This window comes from Pelodiscus sinensis, chromosome 19, assembly GCF_049634645.1.
Source record: "Pelodiscus sinensis isolate JC-2024 chromosome 19, ASM4963464v1, whole genome shotgun sequence".
NCBI lineage: Eukaryota > Metazoa > Chordata > Testudines > Trionychidae > Pelodiscus > Pelodiscus sinensis.
The window spans coordinates 9717185-9738819 of record NC_134729.1 but is presented as its reverse complement, the minus strand read 5'-3'; the positions used below and the strand labels follow the sequence as shown (position 1 = coordinate 9738819).

The following is a 21635-nucleotide window of genomic DNA, read 5'->3' as shown; positions in this document are numbered from 1 at the left end:
AGCCGGTCACCATTTTGGAAACTGACTAGCCCGAAGTAACTGCCTGCGTCTGCACGCGGCACAGAAGCACGATTCTGAGATAAACCCCTTAGTTCGAATTAACAGTTAAACCTCATTCCATTCCACTCCCAGGACTCCACAGCGGGAGCAGCACAGGAAGATGCCTCTCAGCCCCACCCAAGGACCTCAGGCATGCAAGTGCTGGCAGCCACGCAGACTAAGCAGCCAGCCTTGAAGTTTGGTGGAGCTGGGCCTTGGGCCAGGAATATTCCTGGTGCTCAGGCACTGTCTATGGCTAGAAATTCACCAATGGTTTCTGCAGCTGTTGTGAATATGGGCCCTGTGACATTCAAGAAATGTTTCTCTGCAGTCAGGACTCAAAAGATCAAAGCTAGCCCAAATAACTATAGCCGTATAGTCACTAAATTGGATAGTTCAGATACAGAAGAGAAGTACAGAAAGAGCAAGTTGTCCACACTGTAGAGCTTTTCTGGGATACCGGGTATCCCGGAAAAGCTCTGTTGCATCCAAGGAATGCGTCTGCTTTTCCAAAAAAAATTCGGAAAAGCAGGCATGTTTTTTCGGCATCCCTGTAAACCTTGTTCTATGAGGAAGAAGGGATGTTTTGAAAGAGGGTTTGGCCCCATGTTGGAAAAGCCTCTTTCAGAATGTAACCCTTCTGCCAGGTAGCACCGGCAGCAGCCAGGGCCAGGTTCAATATCTAGGGGTTCCTTTTCATCCATCTCACACAGAACCAGCTCGAGCCTCCACCCAGCAGCCTGGGAAATTCACACACCCCTGGGCACCTCTGAGAGGCAATGCTTCCCCACTCACAAGCACGGAGTCTGAGCGTAGAAAAGAAACTTTTAATGAAAGAGGGAGAGAAGCCACATGGCATTAGCTTGGGAAAATACCACAACCAAAGTTCATAACCCCCCACAAGTAATCATCCCAGCTCAAATGGATTGAGCCATTCCTCTCAGGCTCACTAGTCCAACAATATATAGGACTATGTAGCACTTTCTATCACTAGTCCAACAATGTAAGGGTCCCATTCACATACCCAAACTTTCTCTGTATCCCACTTCAAAAGCCCCACTTACAGCTCTGTCCAGTCAGTGCAGACCCAGACTCATCACCCTGATGACTCCACTAATTGGGCCTGAGGCAATGCCACCTTTGTGCTGTTCCTGTGGCCCGCTTCCTCCTGCCAGCTGCCTTGCTGTCTGCCTGCTGCTGCTCCTACCAGCCGACCGCCGGCTGCTCCGACCAACTGCCCTGCTGGCCACCTGCTTCTTCTAGCCACCCTGCTGGCCGCCTGCCGCTTCTCCTACTAGTCAACTGCCAGCTGCTCCCGCCAGCTGCCCTGCTGGCCACCTGCTCCTGCCAGCCGCCCTGCTGTCCACCTGCCACTTCTCCTACTGGCCACCTGCCTGTCACCCTGCTGGCTACCTGCTCTTGCGAGCCACCCTGTTGGCCGATGTGCCTACCGGCTGCCCACTAGTCACGATGAGTCTGGCTCCAGGCCAAACTAGTGACTTCAGCTCTTAGGGTATGTCTACACTACCCCGCTAGTTCGAACTAGCGGGGTAATGTATGCATACCGAACGTGCAAATGAAGCCCAGGATTTGAATTTCCCGGGCTTTATTTGCATAAGCTGGCCGGCGCCATTTTTAAATGCCGGCTTGTTCGAACCCCGTGCCGCGTGTAGCCGCGCGGCACGGGGTTTGAACAAGCCGGCATTTAAAAATGGCGCCGACCGGCTTATGCAAATAAAGCCCGGGAAATTCAAATCCCGGGCTTCATTTGCACGTTCGGTATGCATACATTACCCCGCTAGTTCGAACTAGCGGGGTAGTGTAGACATACCCTTAGTGATTTCAGCTCTTAGCCACCACCTAGGCAGACCAAGAGATTCCAGCTTCTACTGGAATAACTGAGGCTACATCTACACTGCAGAGTTTTTGCGCTAAAACAGCTGTTTTTGCACAAAAACTTACAGAGCGTCCGCACTATGGCTATGTCTACACTGGTGGGTTCTTGCGCAAGAACAGACGTTCTTTCGCAGCGGGTCCACACTGCCCGCCCGCTCTTGTGCAAGAAGATTTACAGTACAGCGTCGGAAGACAGGGCTTCTTGTGCAAGGAGTCCATTTTGAAGCACTTGGAAGAGGGGAAAGTGATCAGGAATAGTCATCATGGATTCATCAAGAGCAAGTCATGCCTAACCAAACTGATTAGCTTCTATGATGAGGTAACTGGTTCTGTGGATATGGGAAAGTCGGTAGGTGTGATATACCTTTACTTTAGCAAAGCTTTTGATACGGTCTCCCACAATGTTCTTGCCAGCAAGTTAAGGGAGTATGGATTGGATAAATGGACTGTAAGATGGATGAAAACTGGCTAGACTGTCAGGCACAATGGGTAGTGATTAACAGCTCGATGTCAGGTTGGCAGTTGGTTTCTAGCGGAGTGCCCCAAGGATTGGTTCTAGGGCCAGTTTTGTTCAACATCCTTATTAATGATCTGGATGAGAGGATGGATTGCACTCTCAGCAAATTTGCATTTGATACTAAGATGGGGGAAGAGGTAGATACACTGAAGGGCAGTGATAGGGTCCAGAGTGACCTGGACAGATTAGAGGATTGGGCCAAAAGAAATCTGATGAGGTTCAACAAGGACAAGTGCAGAGTCCTGCACTTGGGACAGAAGAATCCCAAGCATTGTTACAGGCTGGGGACCGACTGGCTAAGTAGCAGTTTGGCAGAAAAGGACCTGGGGAGTCCAGTGGACGAGAAGCTGAATATGAGTCAACAGTGTGCCCTTGTAGCCACAAAGGCTAATGGCATATTAGGGTGCATTAGGAGGAGCATTGCCAGCAGATCTAGATAAGTGATTATTCCTCTTTATTAGTCTCTGGTGAGGCCATATCTGGAGTTCTGGGCCCCCCCACTACAGAAAGGATGTGGACGCATTGGAGAGGGTCCAGCGGAGGGCGAGCAAAATGATTAGGGGGCTGGAGAACGTGACCTATGAGAAGAGGCTGAGGGATTTGGGCTTCTTTAGTCTGCAGAAGAGAAGAGTGAGTGGGGATCTGATAGCAGCCTTCAACTTCCTGAAGGGAGGTTCCAAAGAGGATGGAGAGAGGCTGTTCTCAGACGTGACGGATGGCAGAACGAGGAGCAATGGTCTCAAGTTACAGTGGGGGAGGTCTAGGTTGGATATTAGGAAAAATTATTTCCCTAGAAGGGTGGTGAAGTACTGGAATTGGTTCCCTAGGGAGGTGGTGGAATCTCCATCCCTAGAAAAGCCCTGGCTGGATTGATTTAGTTGGGATTGGTTGTGCTTTGAGCAGGGGGCTGGACTTGATGACCTCCTGCGGACTCTTGCAGCCCGAGGATTCTATAATTCTATGATTCTGGGAAACTAAGCTGACAGTGGGTCCTGTTGTGTCATAAGATTGCATCAGCTGAAACTGCAGAGAGGAAAAGACAGTACCCTGTATCTTCTGCTTTATCTTGACACCAACTTCTTGCTTTCTCACTGGCTTTCACAGTCCCATCTGTTTTGAGAAATTGAACCTAAAATCGCCTTTTGAGACTGCACATCTGGGCATAGCTGTGATCAAGACATAATGTGTTGGCTGTATAGCAACAGCAGTAGCCACAAGAGGTGTCCTGCTTCAGTGACACATGTAAGTCCTGAACTGGTAGGAACTTGACATTTTGTTTTTTACTCCTGGACATGTAGGACAATCCTTGTCATGTGGGGCTCTGACAGAGCGACTCAGAACATCCTACAGCAGGGCTACTCAACTCTGGAAGCCCCGGGGGCCACAGTAATACTCACAGCACATGCCAACGGCTGCAAATTAAGTGAGGTTGCAAATACATGCAAATATATATGCAAATAGCTTCTTTCACACTGTCAGACATGAATACAAAGCACTTCCCACAATACCCCAGCGCTCCCGGCACCTCTTCCCTGAGGGCTAGAAACACCGACACCCTGTACCCATCTATTCCAGCCAGCCCATCCGCTTGCATCTTTCAGTGTCCACCCTGTCTGGGAGGCACCTTGCCATTGTGGAGTGTGTTCCCAGTGGATGCCATGTTCAAAGGATCTCCCCCGCGGACAGCATACTGAGTCCTCCATAAACCCAAACTGCACTGCAGGCTGCAAACAAACAGGCTGTGGGCCATGTGTTGAGTAGCCCTGCCCTACAGCATTCTCCCCCTGGCACCATGTGGACCCCCTTTTATGCCACTTGGCAGCTCTGACTGAAAGATACTCCCTGATCAGCCTTAGGAGAGTTAATGGGTTTTAACTGTCTTCACAGCCTAGAAGTCTCTGCAGTCAGAAGTGAGGAATCATAGAAATGTAGGACCCAAAGGGACCTTGAGAGGTCTTCTGGTCTTCTAGTCCAATCCCTTGTAGTAAGGTAGGACTAAAGTATTATCTATACTGACCTTGGCAGGTGTTTGCCTAACCTCTTCTGACAAAATATCCAATGATAGAGATTCCACAGCTGCTTAGGTATTTGTTCCAGTGCTTAACTAACCCTACAGTTAGGAAGGTTTTGCAATGTCTAACCTAAATCTCCCTTGCTGCAGTTTAACCCCATTGTTTCTTCTCCTGTCCTTAGTGGTTAAGAAGAACGTTTTTATCACTCCCTCTTTATAACAAACTGGAAGACAGTATGTACTTGAATACTGTAATCATGTTCTCCCTCTCTCCTTTACTACAGACTAAACAGCCCCAATTTTTTCAATCTTTTCTTACAGATCATGTTTTCTAGAATTTAATTATTTCTGTTGTTCTCTTCTGGACTTTCTCCCATTTGTCCACATCTTTCCTGAAATGTGGTGCCCAGAATTGGATACATTACTCCAGCTGAGATCTTACCAGTGCTGAGTGGAATAATGACTTCTCATGTCTTGCTTACCATACTGCTGCTAATATAGCCCCAAATTAGATTTGCTACAGTGGTGCATTGTTCAGGGGTGGGGGCCGGTGAGTATAGGTCGACTCGGCCGTCGCCTAGGGCACCGCCTTCAATGGGGTGCCCAATGATGATGTCACACCATTGAGGGTCGTGCCGGCGGGGGCACCGAGCGCGTGTTCTGCCTGGGGTGCCAGCTGCTGCAGCCCTCCTCGGGCTGCCCCTGGCATTGTTGATTAAGACTTCTGTTTGTGAACCACTATACTGCCCACATCCTTTTCTGTAGCACATCCTTTTCTAGGAAGCTCTTTCCATTTTGCTAAAGCGTGTGTGTGTGAGAAAGAGAGAGATAGCTGTTGGGTTGCAATGTGGAGTGAATTCACCCCCAGGGGTGAACAGGAGGGATTGAACCTTCTGCCCTAAAAGCATGAGCCTTGTGCTACTTTAGCTAAAGGATACACTCCTCTAGTGTGCAGCATTCATAGATTCTTATTGTCTCATGTGAAAGTTACTACAGAGCAACATTTCACTGTGGGTCATTTGTGGGTAAAAAATGGTTGGAGTGGGGGGATTTGAAAGAGCTGGGGAGGAAGTGTCCCTGGGTTCCAGCCAAGTAACCATCTAGTCTTAGTTTTGTAATGTTTATTTGCTCATCTTATTTCAGCACCAATTGTATACAACTCTTATCTGAGAGTATAAATAGCTGCCTACTTGTATGAGTCCGTCTTGCTCTGTGAGGGCTCCCATTCCTCAGTTACTGCCTGTAGTGAGGGGAATTTGGCCCAAAGACTCTTTCTGGACACCAGAGAGATGGCACTAAAAAGGAAGATGTGACCAAGAGTATGTCAGTTTTGCTTTTGGTCTTGTTTCTGATTAACAAGGAAGCTGCAAGGGTCAGAATCCAGGAACTTGTCTTCTGAGCCAGCATGGGACGCCGAGGCTTTTCCTTTCCTCCAAGTAAGTAGAACCAATTATTGATGATAGAGCAATGATGTTGTATGACAGAATGTGCCAAGCAAACTGTTATCTGCTGAACAGCTGGGAATAGCCAGCTGGCATCTTATCAAAAAGGTTCTGTCCCCAGTCTCTTAGGAGATTCCATGGCTGATCAGGGCACAGCTAGCTATACAGCCCGTGGTCCGGACTCTCCGAGCTCATGTTGACAGACTGGGGCTTGTGCGTTACCAGGACAAAAGCAATGTGAATGCAGCTACATTTTCTAGCATAGTAGCACAAGTCTGTTGACCTGAGTCCTAGACAAGAACAGAGACAGGGAGAGAAAACTGAGATGGTTGATTCCTGTGGCAGCCTATGTCATGGGAGCCCTGGTTGGTCAGCATGGAGTATTTCTGCCCCTTTATGCTAACGTAAGGACTGCCAGAATCTGTAGGCCAGGCGACTAAATACATTGGTACCTTGTTTGGAAAAGGCTGCCTGGAGTTATGGCAAATAATCGCTGAGAGCATTGGGCCCTGAAGGAGTAAAGAACAAGCTTCCCACTTACTAAAGAGAGCCATGGAAAATGACAGCGACTGCTGGCACCCAAAGGCCTAATTTTGGAGGCCACAGGTGGGGCCCAGTATACTAGGGATCACTGCAAAGGGACTGGTTACAGGCTGCAGCACAGACCACACACCCTGTGAATCCACGCCACCCTGCACCAGGGCATTGAGAAGCCATTCAGACCCCAGCTGCCTCCTACAGAGTGTCAGTGGCTGAGACTAGAATGGAAAAGTCCAGTGCCTGGCTTCCATTCTCCCCACATTAGTGAGGTCCAATCCCTCACCTAATCCTGATTGCCCCAGGGTAAATGCCGAGTAACTCCATTACAAGTAAAGCCATGGAGTCATTCCAAATTTACACCAGTATAATTGAGATTAGGGTCAGACTCATACAAAGGTGCTTAGATCCCTTTATTTAGTAATATCTCCCTGTATTGTTTTTTTGCCATATTCTGGATTTTAAACAAGTTTTGTTCATCTTCTCTCAAGTGTTTTTCCTCGTTGGACTGTTCTGGTTTCTATCACCAGCAACTGCCCAGATGACAAACAGAATTGGTAAGTTCTCTCATAATGCTTTGTGTAAATTTTTTGTGCCCATAATGAGTCCCACATAGTGAATTTCTGCTGTGCCCTGGTGTGACGACGCGTTGGGGTTCCCCCGCCTCCTGCACCCCCAGAATGGCACGAACAGACTCCACCAGCCAGTAGAAGAGAGGGAGTTTATTGCTTCTCCAGGATACAGCACAGCACAGATGTTATCTGGTTACAGGGCCGGCCTAGGATGCCTCAGCCCCCCTTGATATGGGGGGGAGGTCTCGGCTTCTAAACCCCCAGCCTGTTGCTTAGGCTGCTTTCTCCATGCTCCCAGACAGAAACTAACTCTCTTCCAGCCCTGCCCCCCAGCCAGGGGCAGCATTCCCCCTTCCTTTGTTTCTCTCCCTGGGGGGTAGCTGGTCAGACAGGTTGAGAGACCCTCTTTGCATAATGACTCATCCCCTGTCTTGCTGGGCCGTGGTACCGACAGCAGCCAGTGGGGGTTACCACAGAGCCAGCATAGAAAGCAGCCAGATACCCCCACTACGTCACACCTGGTATTGGCTTGGCAGCTCTCCGGAGCATTATATGGACTTTAATAAGGGGGTAATTGAATCTGGATCACTAGAAGCACGAGGAGTACCGGTAGTTCGGAATAGGACCCTAGTCCGAACTACCTAGTTCGAGCCCCGTGTAGCCGCGCTACACGGGGTTCGAAGCAGCGGGGATTTAAAAATGGCGGCTCCCCGCTTATGCTAATGAAGCCCGGGAAATTCAAATCCCGGGCTTCATTAGCAAGTGCGGTATGCATACATTACCCCGCTAGTTCGAACTAGCGGGGTAGTGTAGACATACCCTGAGGCAGACTCCCTTTCTGCCCGGGCCCCACACTGCTCACAGTGGGGCCAATTCACCCCTGCGACCATAGGGGTTGGGGTACCTGAGACTCCTACCCCTGTGCCCCCCTTGTTGGTGACCACTGCCGCAGGGTATTCTAGTTTAGTCAGCTCATATACTGTCCCATGGTTGGCAAAATCCTTATTCCGGTGCCATGTCCCACTGAGAGATTGTCCCACTAGGCCATACTGAAAAGCTGGGGTGGGCCCAGAAAGCGGTAGCAGGAGCCTTCATAGACTGGACTGCAGTCTCTGGAGGTCTGTCAAAAAGGAGTGAGGGAGAATGAAGCAGCAGTAACTCTGGGTCTGTCCTTTTGGCAGCCTCCTCTTTCAGAGCTGCAAATGAAAATTGAGATCACGATCAGTTTCATGTAGAAACTAGCAACACTGGGAAATCCTGCGAACGGAGCTAAATCCTGAGAGGGATTGAGGACCAGCAGCCAGGGCAGCCCTAGACCAAATGACACTCCCCTCCATTTGTTAAACATTATTTTTTATTGCATTTATAGCACATTCATGACTTTTATGCATTATGTGAAGGTATGATTTATACCTGTCATATATGACTACCTGGTGATGCTTATATGCTCACCAGGGCATGGCTGGCAGCATTCTAGGAAGTAGGGATGTAAAATCCCATTTAAATGGCTAATTGGTTAAACATAGTAAATACTGGTTAATGGATTAACGGGGTAGCAGGCTAGAGCGGCCTCCCTGCCACAGACAGGGACTGCTCCAGCCCAAACAGGGGAGGAACACTCCAACTAGGCCACAGTGAGGAGGGGGAGGGGAGAAGGGCTGCTGCAGCTCCCAACCTTGTGTGGGGGGCTGCCCTCAGGTCCTGGATAACCAATTAACTGGATTAATTAATCTATTAACCAATTAATCTACTAGGAAGCTGAAATAAGATGTAGTTCTCAGAAAATCAAAGACGGTTCCATGAGATTCTGCAAAGTTTCAGTACAGTAGACTTCCAATAATCCGGCACCTTTGGGACCTAGGTGGTGCCGGATTATCAAATATGCCGGACTATCAGGAGGTACTACGTACATATATACACTATATACATATATACACTTCAACACTAATACAGTCTGTAAACTTAACTTTAGTCACTTAAACATTAAAAAAACCATGAATTTAAACAAAACACTGACACTTAAAACTATAATTTTGTTTATTTGCCATGCTGCACAACTACTCATCATCTGATGAAACCCGTGCTTCATCATTCGTGGTATCATCCGGGTTATCACTATCCTCCTCTGCTTCCAAGAGGGTGTCGACAACAATAGGCTCTTGTGGTGGTGGTGAAGACAAAGGCTGAATTGTCTTCTGTGCCCTTGCAAACATATCCCTGAGATCGGCTTGCTTAGAGGACTGTGACTTCCTGGTATAAAAGTTATTCAGAATAATATGAAGATTCATCACTTCAGCTGCATTATATTGGCTGCAACTTTCTGCAAATTCAACGAATTTGGAAATAAAATCAGTTGCCTCTCGCCATTTTGCTCGCTCCATCCCTTCCTCTTCTTCTTCCTGAGGTTTTTGTGGATTCATAACACTTTCAATGATAGCAGCATCACTCAAATTTTCTACAACTGGTTTGTCTTTGTCCATTTCAATCCATTGTTCAATCTCATTTTCTGTGAGCACAGCATTCTTCTCATGGACATTTTCAATTATTTCTTGTATGTCACTAATGCGCTTAGGCCTAACATTAAGCCACAAAATTCCTCTTCATTGGAAGAATCATCACAAAACATGATGCTAGGCCAAAGTTTCCCCCAACATTTTTGTATACTAGCCTTCTTTACATCATTCCAAGTCAATGCAGCCGCATACACAGCATCCTTAAGGTTGAAATCGGATTGAAATTCAGAAACACTGCAGTCTGAGTTTACCAGCGTTTGGAGAAAAGACCCCCGATAGAAACACTTAAAGTTCTGTATCACGCCTTGATCCATAGGTTGGATCAAATACATCATATTCGCTGGCAAATATATAGCAAAAATATTTCCACTAACAAGCTCCAAAGTGGGCAGATGCGCTCGACACTTATCGAGCAAAAGAACAGCTTTACTATCCTCCGGTAGACTCTCCCTTTCTAAAATTCTCCTTAACTGCGGGCACAAAATAATTAAAAAAACAGTCCTTAAAGATTTCTGCCGTCCAAGCATTCCCTGTGCCCGGTAAATCACTGGCAAACTCGTAAGAGTATTAAATGCCCTAGGCTTTTTGTACTTCCCTACAACAAAAAGCTTAAGTTTATGCGTTCTGGATGCATTTGTGCAGACCAGAACTGCTCACCACTGATATCTAACCTATGGATCCCATGCCGATACTTAAAATTACGCAACCAACCTTCTGAAAACACACGTGATTCACTAATGTTCATTTCACTGTGAAACTGTTTTGCTTTTTCTATGCACACTGGCCCAGTAATGGGCTTTGCACTAAACCACTTAAACAAAGCTACATCCAACTGCGCCATCTTAGGTCTTTTCAGAGTTTGCCGTACCTTGGTACGTTTAGTAGGCACTTCACTTTCAGCAACAAATACTCACAACTGATCTTTCTGTTTCTTTATGTCATAGATTGTCAAAGATCCAATGTTAAATTCACTCCTGATAGTGTTCCGATTTATGACTCTTTCTAGCATCTTTATAATCTCTAATTTCTGGTTCAATGTCAGTGTTACATGCTTCCTTTTTACACTTTTCTTACCACTACTACTAGCACCTTCATTCACCTTTGACTCTATTATTACTATACACACTGATGGCCAAAAATATTCAAAAGTCAAAACAGCACTGTCCAGTGTCTCACTATGCCAGTGGCAGGCTGACCCAATCCCTTCCGGTTTCGCTCGGTTCAGCTGCTGTCTTGTGACTCGTATTTTGCGGAAGCTCACTCACTGACCATTATGATGCCAGACTATCAGGAGTGCTGTACTATTGGGTGCTGGACTATTGGAATTTTACTGTACATTGTAGGAGGTTAGTGCAAAATGAATCCACATACAGAATACCTGAAATATTTTACTGCTGACATTTCATTTTCCCTTTTGTTGCTAACAACAAAAACAGCACCACTAGCTCAGTCCCTCCCCCAAGCCTGGTACCCTGTGTGGTTGCCTGCATCACATGCCCTAAATCCAGAACTGCTGCCAGGTCCCGCTGCGGCCAAGAATGATGGGCCTGATTCTCTTCTCACCTATATTAGTGTTAATCAGCAGAAATGCACTGAAATCAGTGACACTCACATGGTATGAGTGTCAGAAGAAGGAGACCCAGCATTTCACAGACTCTTCCCTCACTGATCATATTAAAGGGCCCGAAATTAGGCAGTCACATTCTCAGCTAGTGGAAATTCGAGAAGCTATATTACATTTGGCCTTAATTTCCTTTCTGTTTAGGGCAGAGAAAGAGTGAGTGAGGAATGAGGATAAGATGGATATTGGGAGCAACGAGACACTATTTCTGGATCTCTCTATAAAGAGCCAAGTGGGATGTCAGCTGGGGGAAATGTACAAGAATCCTTATCTGTTATAAATCAGCAAAGGTCCAGTCTAGTCAGTGGCACTACGCTGACTTACTCTAGCTGAAGATCTGGCTCTAGCTAAGTGTATTGCCCATGGACCCAGGTCGATGGACCAGGGTTGTGAGAGAGGGGATATTGAACCTGGGATGTTTCTACCACATGTGCTAAAAGCCAACTGCCTGTTAGCTGAGGGTGTAGAGCAGACTGCGCTCTCCCTCTCAGTGGTCTCATGCCCCTGGGATACATAACTAAAAGGGAAATAAAGGAAACTTATTCAATAAAAGTCTCAGAGGAGGAGCTGTGTTAGTCTGTAACTTTAAAAATGAGTAGTCCTGTAGCACCTTAGAGACTCATGAAAGCTCATGAGACTATATATATATATACACATATATATTTATATTGGTGACTCTCTAAGGTGCTACAGGACTTCTGGTTATAAAATGAATGTTTTATTTAATTTTTAAATTGTAATTTTATTGATCTATGTCTTGTGTGTGTTTAATAAAAAGTATTCCCTGTCTTTCTCTCGCTCTTCAACAGTGGTGGTTGCAACAAGAGTAGGTACCAGTGATAACTTGACAAAAAACCTCAAATCACTGCTGTGTTGAATATTGTAACATTACAAAAGGGTTTTATTATCTCAATAAGCCCAATGTGCAAACCCTTATCTACAGGGCTTGATGAACTACTTGCCAGCCCTGCACTGCGCATGCACCAGACCAGCACTGTGCATGCACGCAGTGCCAGTGAACGGGGCGACTGGCTGAAATCTACTCACCACTGGCAAGGAGATATAGCGATTTGTCAAGCCCTGCTTATCTACACAACAGATTTTGGTTCTATTTCCAACAGTGGGAGAGGAGTGAGTTTTCACTGTGGACTTTGTCTAGACTCAGGCTTCTTTTGCAAGAAGCTTTTCCGGGAGGGATCTTCCAGAAAAAAATTCTTCCGAAAGAGAGTGTTCACATTGCCAAAGCGCATCGAAAAAGAGATCTGCTTTTTTGAAAGATAGCATCCACACTGAATAGATGCTATCTCGCATTTAAGCTGTGATTACTATGGGCGTAGTGGCCACCAGGACACCTGTGCTTTTTCCTCTTTCCTCTTCTTTCGAAAAAGTAAACACGCTGTTTTCCAAAAGAGCTCTTTCAGAAAAAGGCTTCTTCCTCATGAAAAGAGGCTTACCAATGTTGGAAAACCCCCTCTGTTTTACTGATTTTTTTCCAAAAGAATACGATTGCAATGTAAACATAAATGATGTTTTTTCCACATGGAGGGAAGCTGCGTCAGAGGAGAAGCTCCCAGATGCTCCCAGGCCAGTCTCCCACCCTGCTTCTCATGCGGGACGTGAGACCAAAGAATCAGCCGCCCTGAGAGCCCATTCTCTTGCCCGCACTGGTGCGGCTTGGTGCTCCCTCCTCCCTCTGCATTCAGCAGGATCCTCCCCCTGGCCTCCAGCTGTTCCCAGCCCTGCTAGCGCACACACAAAGGGACCTGCCGCTGACCGGCTGCACTGAGCTCAGGGGGCTGGCTCACGGATGTCCTGGAAAGGTGGCTGGGGGAACCTGGGGGCTGGGGTGGGGTAAGAGGACAAGGTGGGAGAATCCCTCCAAGCTGGAGTTGGCACCCCACTGCTTTCAGCCCAGCCTCTCCCCGGCTTGGTGCCCACTTTCGCTCATGCTCTTCGTCCCCTCCTTTCCTTTCCTTTCCTTTCCTTTCCTTTCCTTTCCTTTCCTTTCCTTTCCTTTCCTTTTTTCCCATCTTCCCACAGTTCTCTTATTGTGTACATACAGATACAATATAAAATAACAACTGTGTTAGAGCACAAGATACTGAGGGGCAGGAGACCTGAGTTCTATTCTTAATTCCACTGCTGATTTGTGGAGTTACTTTGCGCAAACTCTTAACCCTCTCTGTCCCTTAGTTCCCCCTCAATGTTAAGGGGGATGGTAATATTGCTCCATCCCCTGGTGGGACTGAGAATAATTTAATGTCTGTAAAATGTTTCCCAGGAAGTGCTAGGTAAGGGAAAACAATTATTCTTAGAGCTGATTACAAATTATTACCTGTAGATCTAGATCTGATTTTTTTTCTGTGTTTCTATCAATGTTTGGATTCTGATTCTAAACAGTTGTCAAGATCAGGGGCTTTCCTGGGGCTCTGATCTAGATGGAAACATTCCCCATAGTTGTGTGTGGTTCCAGGGTCTTTGTTGGGTTCTAAGCTGTCATAGTTGTGCACATTCATTATTAAAATAATCTTTACTATAATTAGTAACAATTATTTTCATTTTAGATCAAGAATATAATGGGGAAAATGTCTAGCTGAATTAAGATTTTCAAACTCCTTTTCTTTTTTCCTCAGACTTAATTTTTGACCTGAACAAAGTTGATCTGGTCCCTTTCACTCTGTCCATCTTTTGACAATATCTTTTTCTAACTCCAACTTTTTATTGCTATTTTTCTTTGCAGGCAAATGTCAGACTGATACTCTGGGAATAGAATTCATTACCTCCTACATGATGGACTGTGAGAACTCGGGTCACTTTGAAGTGCAAATTACTGGTTACTTTGCCTTTACATTAGTTTCTGTCTCCGTCTCCAATCACACATTTGAGAAGAAGATTATGGTAAATCGGGGAGAGATGATGCCGGTCAAGCTACCGAAGTTGTGGGGAATGAAGGGCTCTACCAAATTCTCCCATATAGTCCTAGTCAAGTCTAACAAAACTATCTCAGTTGTGTCTGTCAGCAACAAACATGGGAGCCCTGAGACCACTGTGGTGTATCCTGTCTCCAGTTTGGGAAAGGAATACTACATAGTGACTCCCCCAACAAAATCTTTAGCTAGTTACCCAGTAATCTCAGTTATGACATACCAAATGGACAACCTTGTGGCAGTCCATGTAAAAGGCAAGCTATATTACCTAACAGGTAACTACTCCACTGGCAACAGGCTGGACATTCGGCTTGATCCTTTCCAGGGCTTCCAGTTACAAGGCATAGAAGATCTGTCTGGCACCAAGATTGTCTCAGATAATCCAGTAGCTGTATTGGTCGGTCAGGTGTGTTTGTGTAATAACACCAAATGCAACAATGTCTTTGAGCAGCTCCTACCAAAGTGCAGCTGGGGTACAACATACATCATCCCTCCCTTACCCTGGCAGGTTGTAGAGAACACTGTTTCTGTCACTGCTTCCCAGAACACAATTGTGTTGTATCAGCAAAGGGAACAGCAAAAGAATATTACTCTGACAGAGGGCAGTGTACTCCAGCTTCCTGTCAATTCTTCTAGCCCAGTCTACATCTCTGCTAATGTGAGCGTCCAGGTGGTGTTGTACAGTGTGGGTGCAGCTATCCCTAACTCCTCCCATGCCTTCCTGATGAATGTTCCAGATGTTGCCCGTCACTGCCTGATGTATTCTATCAGTAACTGGGAGGGCTTCGAGAACTATGCCTTGATGGTGGCCAGTGCCTCAGAGACTGATGCCATCATCCTAGACAATCAGCGTCTGAGGGAATGGGACCCAGTCCCTGGCACTAAGTACTCTTGGGGCCTGCATAATCTTAGCTCTGACATCACATCTCATGCTGTGGAACATCCTAGCTCTCCATTTGTGCTCCTGAGCGTAGGCACTACCGGCACAGTCAGCTACGGGATTCCAGGCTCCTGCATGAACAGTGAGTAGTTTGGGATTTTGATCATAGTTTGTGTCTATACTGCAAAAACAAACAAACAAACTACAACAAAACACTATCACAACCAAGGAGGTAACCAAGGACCTGGTATAAAGTCTGCTGATTTTGATGGGGCTCACCTGAGTTATTTGGCCCAACATGCCATGCGAGGCCACCGCTAGCCACCATTACTTAGACTGTGTCTATACTAAAGATGCTACAGCAGCACAGCCATGGCACTGCAGCTGTGCCTCTGTAGCACTGTAGTGTAGACGCTTGCTACAGTGATGGATGTGTTTTTCTCTCACTACAGCTAATCCACCCCTCTGAGAAGCAGTATCTAGCCTGACAGAAGAAATCACACTGCTGATCAATATGGCTAGATCTACCTAAGTTTTAAGAATAGTTCAGGCCTAAGATTGTGCCTGTGTTGCTAGCTGCATTGAACAGGTTTCAGCCAGCTCATGCAGTGTGGCAGATTATTACCAGTTGTTCTGAATTGGTTTAAATACTATTGTATGTTTCCTCTTACACTTGGTTGTGATGCCCTCTGTATACACAGAAAGTAGCTGTAGCATGGTGTATTGTGATCCCTTCCTTGATCTGCCCTGCATATGAAGCCATGGTCACGTAAATACCCTTATATCAGTTCCACGCAAGCTGTGGAAGGCTCCTCCACAGGGAATGGTCTTAGGGTGCATCTACACAGCTCCATAACTTGAAATAGGTTTGCATATCTTACGTGATCTCGCATATCTTACTGCAAATTGCATATCTTATTTTGATGCTATTTTTGCCATTTCATTTCAAAATAAAGCACTATTCCAAAATGTCCCTTACTCCTCATAGAATGGAGTTTACAGGGATGTCAGAATAGTGAGTCCGAAATAACAGGCTTGCTGTAAAGACGCGGGATAGCTATTTCGAGATACTCCGAGTGTTTCAAAATAGTGTTGCAGTGTAGATATAGCATTAGGGAGCTATTTACACCCACTTTAACTGCCTTTTTCAGGCTAACACAACATAATGCCTTTAGTGTAACTGAGGCCTGTCCAACATCTTAACTTTGTTCAACCATGTCCATAAGCCAGCCTAAGCCCAAGCGTAGACAGCACTAGGTCAACAGAAGAATTCTTCTCTTGTCCTAGTCCGCCCCCCAACACTCTCTCTCTCTCTCTCTCTCTCTCTCTCTCTCTCTTTCTCTCTCTCACACACACTCCCCAGGCCCCTAGCTACCACCTCTCTGAGGTGGATTTACTAGAGCAATGGAAGAACCCTTCCGTCACTGTAGTCAATGTCTATATTACAGTGACAGAACTGCGGCTGCACCACTTTAGCATTTCTAATGTGGACATATCCTGAGATTCAGACCTTTAGAAGAACAAAGCAGGGTTAGAACAGTTCTTAGGAAGGTGTAAACTTCTCCAGGGTAGCTGTAACAACACCCATATTGGTAATCTCCAAGGATCAAACCACAGTTTGAGCTAAGGGACTAATTCCCCTGGCTAGGAGCTGTAGCAGAACCAGACCCTTGGTCAGCCATCCCATCGAGGACACAACACACCCTGATCAATGAGATACACTGGCAGGTCTTTAGGGACAAATGTATTGCTAACTGATTACAGATTCAGTTGAAAGTTGTCAGATAGGGTTTAAGTGGTCAAGGTACATTTGCTGGGTTTCAGTAGATCCACCTTTTTCTGCTGATAGGAAGAAAGGATGGCCCTTGTCGTTAAAATGCAAGTGATCACCCTTCCATTCCCATTTCTGTCTTAGAATCCCTGGCTGTGTCTACACTGGCGCGATCTTGCACCAAAGCGGCTGATCTTGTGCAAAAACTTGCTGCCTGTCTACACTGGCCATGTGTTCTTGCGCAAGTAAACTGACGTTATACTGTATGAAATCAGGGCTTCTTGCGCAAGAACTATGATGCTCCTGCTCAGGAATAAGCCCTTTTGCGCAACTGTTCTTGTGCAAGAGGCCAGTGTAGACAGGCAACATTAATTTCTTGCGCAAGAAAGCCCTATGGTTAAAATGGCCATCAGAGCTTTCTTGCGCAAGAAAGCGTTTACACTGGCATGGATGCTCTTGCGCAAAAGCACATGCCAGTGTAGACACTCTCTTGCACAACTACTTTAATGTAATAACTCTTGCGCTAAAGAGTTTTTGTGCAAGATCATGCCAGTGTATATGTAGCCCCAGTGTATGCAGCTGTCACTTAGGCCAAGATGTTCAAAATTGCCTTGTGATTTTGGTTTCTTAACCCAAGACCTTAAAGGCCTGATTTACAGAGGGTGAGTGCTTAAGGCTCTTGAAAGTTAGGATCATTTTAAGATGTTTCAAACCACACTACATTTTTTAAAACCTTAGCCCTGATGTAAATGTCTGTGCCTCTCTTTCTGTTGCTAGATATTTTAACCTCGAAATGCCAGATTGAGACTTCACAGATAAAAGAGCAGTTGGACAAGTGCAAAAATGTCTTCCTGAAGGTATGCCTGACAGGGCTTTTTTGGGCTTTGAGGGTTTTCACAAAGAGTACACAGAAAACGTTGAACTTGAGGATTCTTGGCTCATCTAGGACTTCAGTTGCAGCAGAATCAATAAGATATGGCATGCTTTTGATAACTCTACTCTAATGGACTTAGGTGTGTGACACCCTACTGTAGATCAGCATTCTGCAGTTAAGACACTAGCTCAGTGGTTCCCAACACGGTGCCCGTGGGCACCATGGCACCTGCTGAGGCATTTATGTGCTCGCGCCTAGTCGGGGTCGGGGTCGCGACGCAGGATGCCCGGGGGAGGACGGTCCGCATGTGCTGTGGGGCCGAACTTGTGCAGTGACGGGGCGAGGGGAAGTGCCGGCGGCGGGAGAACCTGCTGGGGAATGTGGCGGGGAAGCCACGGGAGCAGGGCAGCGGGTCCGGAGCGGCAAAATGGCCGTGGTGGGGGGGGGGGTCTGGCGCTGATGCAGTTGCAGTTGGCACGGGGCCGGCTGGCAGGGCGATGCAGCGGGATGACGTCACCCACCGGTGCAGTGCCCGCCACACAAAAAGGTTGGGGACCACTGCACTAGCTAGAGATACAGAAAGTCAGAGATTTGTTCCCATCTCTGCTCCCTGACTTATTGTGTAGTTTTGGGCAATTTGATCAGTCTCTCTGTATACCAGTTCCCCATTTGTAGAAGGAGGATAATAATTCTTACAAAACCCTCTGGGCATATCTACGCTGCAGAGAAGATCAGCGCTCTGGAGGTTGATCTTCTAGCGTGTGATTTCACAAGTCGTGTGTAGACCCCCAAATCGAATGCTGAGGGCAGTCCCACTGGCATCTGGTGCTCCTCGATCTGTGAGGAGTAAGGGAAGCCCATAGGGGGTGTGCTCCTGTCAGCCTTCCACAGTGTAGACACCATGGAGGATCGGTTTAAGGTAAGCTGAATCCAGCTACACATTTTGTATAGCTGGATGGCGTACCTTAAGCTGACCAGCCTGGTCTAGTGTCAACCATGCATGAAAACTTTAATACCATGTCAAATATCAGTGTCTCTGTGGGCTTTAAACAGCAATCAGGTGGGACAACCAGCCAGTCAGCCACAAGTCATCACCAGATCACTCTGTGGAACCATTAACCTGATTTTGGGGTGGCCTTTCCATGCTCACAGAAATAATCCATTTCCTTTGATTGTTCTGCAGGACAGCAACAATGAATTTTGCTCCTTCGTGAATTCAACCTTAGTGAATTTGGAGACCATCTGTGCACAGAACACAACAGTATCGCTGGAGGTCAGAGTTCTGCCCCATGTGGGTGGTCTACGGCCAAAGGCCCTGAGCGGTTTAGCTGGTAGAGAAGTCTCACTGTGAGGGAAATTTTAGCCTCTCTTCAGAAAAGGAGTGTATGCGTGCATGCATGCGTGTGTGCATGTCCTAGATCTCATGTTTAAGTGGCATGAGATCTGGGTTCTCACACCACTGATCCTAGCAAGATCCTAGTTGCTTCCAGGGGCAACACAGAGAGAACGTAGTTACCTGCTGATTTATTGCAATGTTCTCTGGCCCCTATACTGAAGGAACCCAGAAGTGAATGACAGAGGCTATTAGCCCTGCCTTGGCTTTAGGTTACTGTAGAGTCCTGAGCAAGCCTCGGTCAACTCCCTCTCTAAAGGGCTCTGAGAATGCTGCAGTGTCTTGGAGTGGGGGAGCTACCCTATGAAGCCTCATGTCCCTAAGAAGGGTCATAGTACCCCTGGGAGGCTGAAGAATGTGGCTCATAAACACCTGAAATCCTCCCTCCTCAGGGTATTTCCTTTCCCAATCCCAGGAAGTTGCTATCCCCTTTGGTTCCCTCCTGAATAGCTCCGCCCTCAGTGCTGGTGAGAGCAAGAATGTGGGATCTGCCGTGATGCTCCTGCTGCAGAGTGTGGAACTGGCCGTACTGGATGCTGCTTTGAAGTCTCCGAAGATGAAGCGACAGAATGTGACAACTGAGTCTATGGGTGAGAAGGGTGGAAGACCCCCACAAAACACCACTTCTGGCTCACTGCCCCTCTCTCAGGGTTTATAACCCAGCTCCGGGGCCTGACCAATGTCCGCTTCCGGAGAGGGTTTGAAAGGCAATGCCAACCTCCTCTTGCCATTGTTTCTTCCTTTCTAGGGATGTAAAGCAGACCAGGGAGAGGGGGAGCAAAGCCTCTGGTCTGGGGAGACGTGGAGCAAAGCCGCGGAGCACGCGGGCAGCGGACAGCCCAGACGCGCCGCGGCTGTCCCGCTCCCGGCATCCTCAGAGGCTTTGCTTCCCGTCTCCCTGGTCTGCTGGTCAGAGGTTAGCTCCCGGGGGTGGCGTGAGCTGGAACTGAGCAGTCCCGGCTCACACCAACTGCGGGACTGCTGAGCTCTGCCTTCCCTGCTCTGCCCCTGCACCACGGAGACAGTGCTGAGGGGAACTCGCTTTTAAGCAAGCTCCCCCGAGCCTCGGCTCCTGCTTCCCATATTCCCCTTGCTGCCTCTGATACAGAGGCAGCAGAGGGGGAGTCAGTCGTCAAGTAGTCCCTTGACTACCGGATAAGCCTATGCTCATCAGGTAGTCGTCTACTTGACTTTCTACCCCAGCAATACCCCTTCTTGCTGCTTCCCCTACTACAGCGCAGAAGTGAGGCAGCAAGAAGTTGCTTTCTGCCTCTTGGCAGAGTGTCTTCTTCCTGGGGCCATGGGGTGATGGATCATAGGTCAGCCAGAGGGGCGGAGTGAAACAGAAATGGAGGTGAGAAAGAGAGAGGCCGCGATGAGACTCAGAGGACGCAGCTCCAAGCCTTCCTCGCCCTTGCAGCAAGAGGCTTTGCCATTTTCCTCCCCAGCTATCTCGACACTCCTCATTGACACGAATGCGGATTCCTGTGACAAGGGCTTCAGACTGAGAGCTCAGGAAGACGCAATGGACATTGACTGCAATACGGTCACAGAAGGTACCATCCTGGGGCTTCCCAGGCACTCACCCCTTTAACGAGACCCCAGACCCCAGTCCTAGTTCTCCCCTTCCTCTAGCCCCAGGCAGGCATGCCTTGCCTTCTTATCCTCACACTAGAATGGGTCTTCATGGCTGAGCCAGTGTTTCTCAGGCTACTGAGCTTTGCAAAACCCTTCATTCCTGGTTGTCTCACAGCATGAAAACCAAGCTATGGGGGAGGGGAAACAAGGAGGCAAAATAAGCTTTGACAGGGTCACTGACACAGGAATCCCCAGGGAGCCAACTGAGGTTATGCATTAGGGCTAATCTGTAAAGGATGGGGCAGGCAGCCCCCCAAACTGACAGTTATTTCAATACTGAGACTTAATAAGCCAGCACAAAACAACCTCTGGGATACCTTACCGCAGTGGTTCTCAAAGTGCGGTCCATGACCGTCTTGTAGGTAGGCTCAGGGCTCAGCCCCGCCCATCCCACCTGCAGCGGGAGCCTGCTCTATGTCCCCCACCATGGTTAGAGTATCAGTGCCAGCCTCCCACTGTTGGGGGGACGGAAAGCCCTGAGTTTCATGGGCCGGTCTGGCTCGCGATGGGAGGAAGCAGCTTTGCATGCTTCCATTCCCGCCCCCCCCCCCTTGCAGAAACCACTTGCCTGGAGGCTTTCCCCACTGCTCCCATTGGCCAGAATCATGGCCAATAGGAGCAGCAAGGGGCAGTGCCTGGGTGTGGAGGGGTGCACAGAGCCAGATAAACACTCCCCAACCAACTTGTGCTCAGACCCCACATCCCTATTGCCCTCACACAGCCTCTCCACCAAGACCCCACCCTGCTCCTGCTCTCATCATCCTGCCCAGACCCTCCACCCCCAGTCCACTCCTACACCCCACCTACTGTCCAGACCTCTTACCTCTTACCCTTCACGCAACTTCCTGGCCAAACCCCCCACTTCCAGCCTACTCCTCCCACCAGACACCCTACCCCCAGCCCATTCCTGCAACCTTCCTCCCACCCAGACCCCCACCTTCAGCCTGCTCCTGCACCCAATCTCCTGGCCAGACTCCCGCCCTGCTCCTGCAGCCTTTCTCCCA

General features: G+C 47.8%; 1 protein-coding gene across 4 annotated transcripts in view; it reads left to right on the top strand.

Annotated features, from left to right (window-relative positions):
* LOC102443928 (adhesion G protein-coupled receptor E3-like) overlaps window positions 1-21635 on the top strand; it is a 54898-nt gene that overhangs the window by 8410 nt on the left and 24853 nt on the right. For 2 of the 4 annotated variants that reach the window (XM_075902183.1, XM_075902181.1), the window contains exons 2-8: window positions 5824-5899; window positions 6934-6999; window positions 13889-15097; window positions 17504-17583; window positions 18784-18873; window positions 19409-19583; window positions 20442-20549. In XM_075902183.1, the coding sequence (XP_075758298.1) occupies window positions 5869-5899; window positions 6934-6999; window positions 13889-15097; window positions 17504-17583; window positions 18784-18873; window positions 19409-19583; window positions 20442-20549 (1759 nt within the window). In that variant the 5' untranslated portion in view covers window positions 5824-5868. Of the gene's footprint in view, window positions 1-1865; window positions 4442-5823; window positions 5900-6933; window positions 7000-13888; window positions 15098-17503; window positions 17584-18783; window positions 18874-19408; window positions 19584-20441; window positions 20550-21635 lie in introns of those variants that run through there. The other 2 variants (XM_075902182.1, XM_075902185.1) reach the window with 2 other exon arrangements.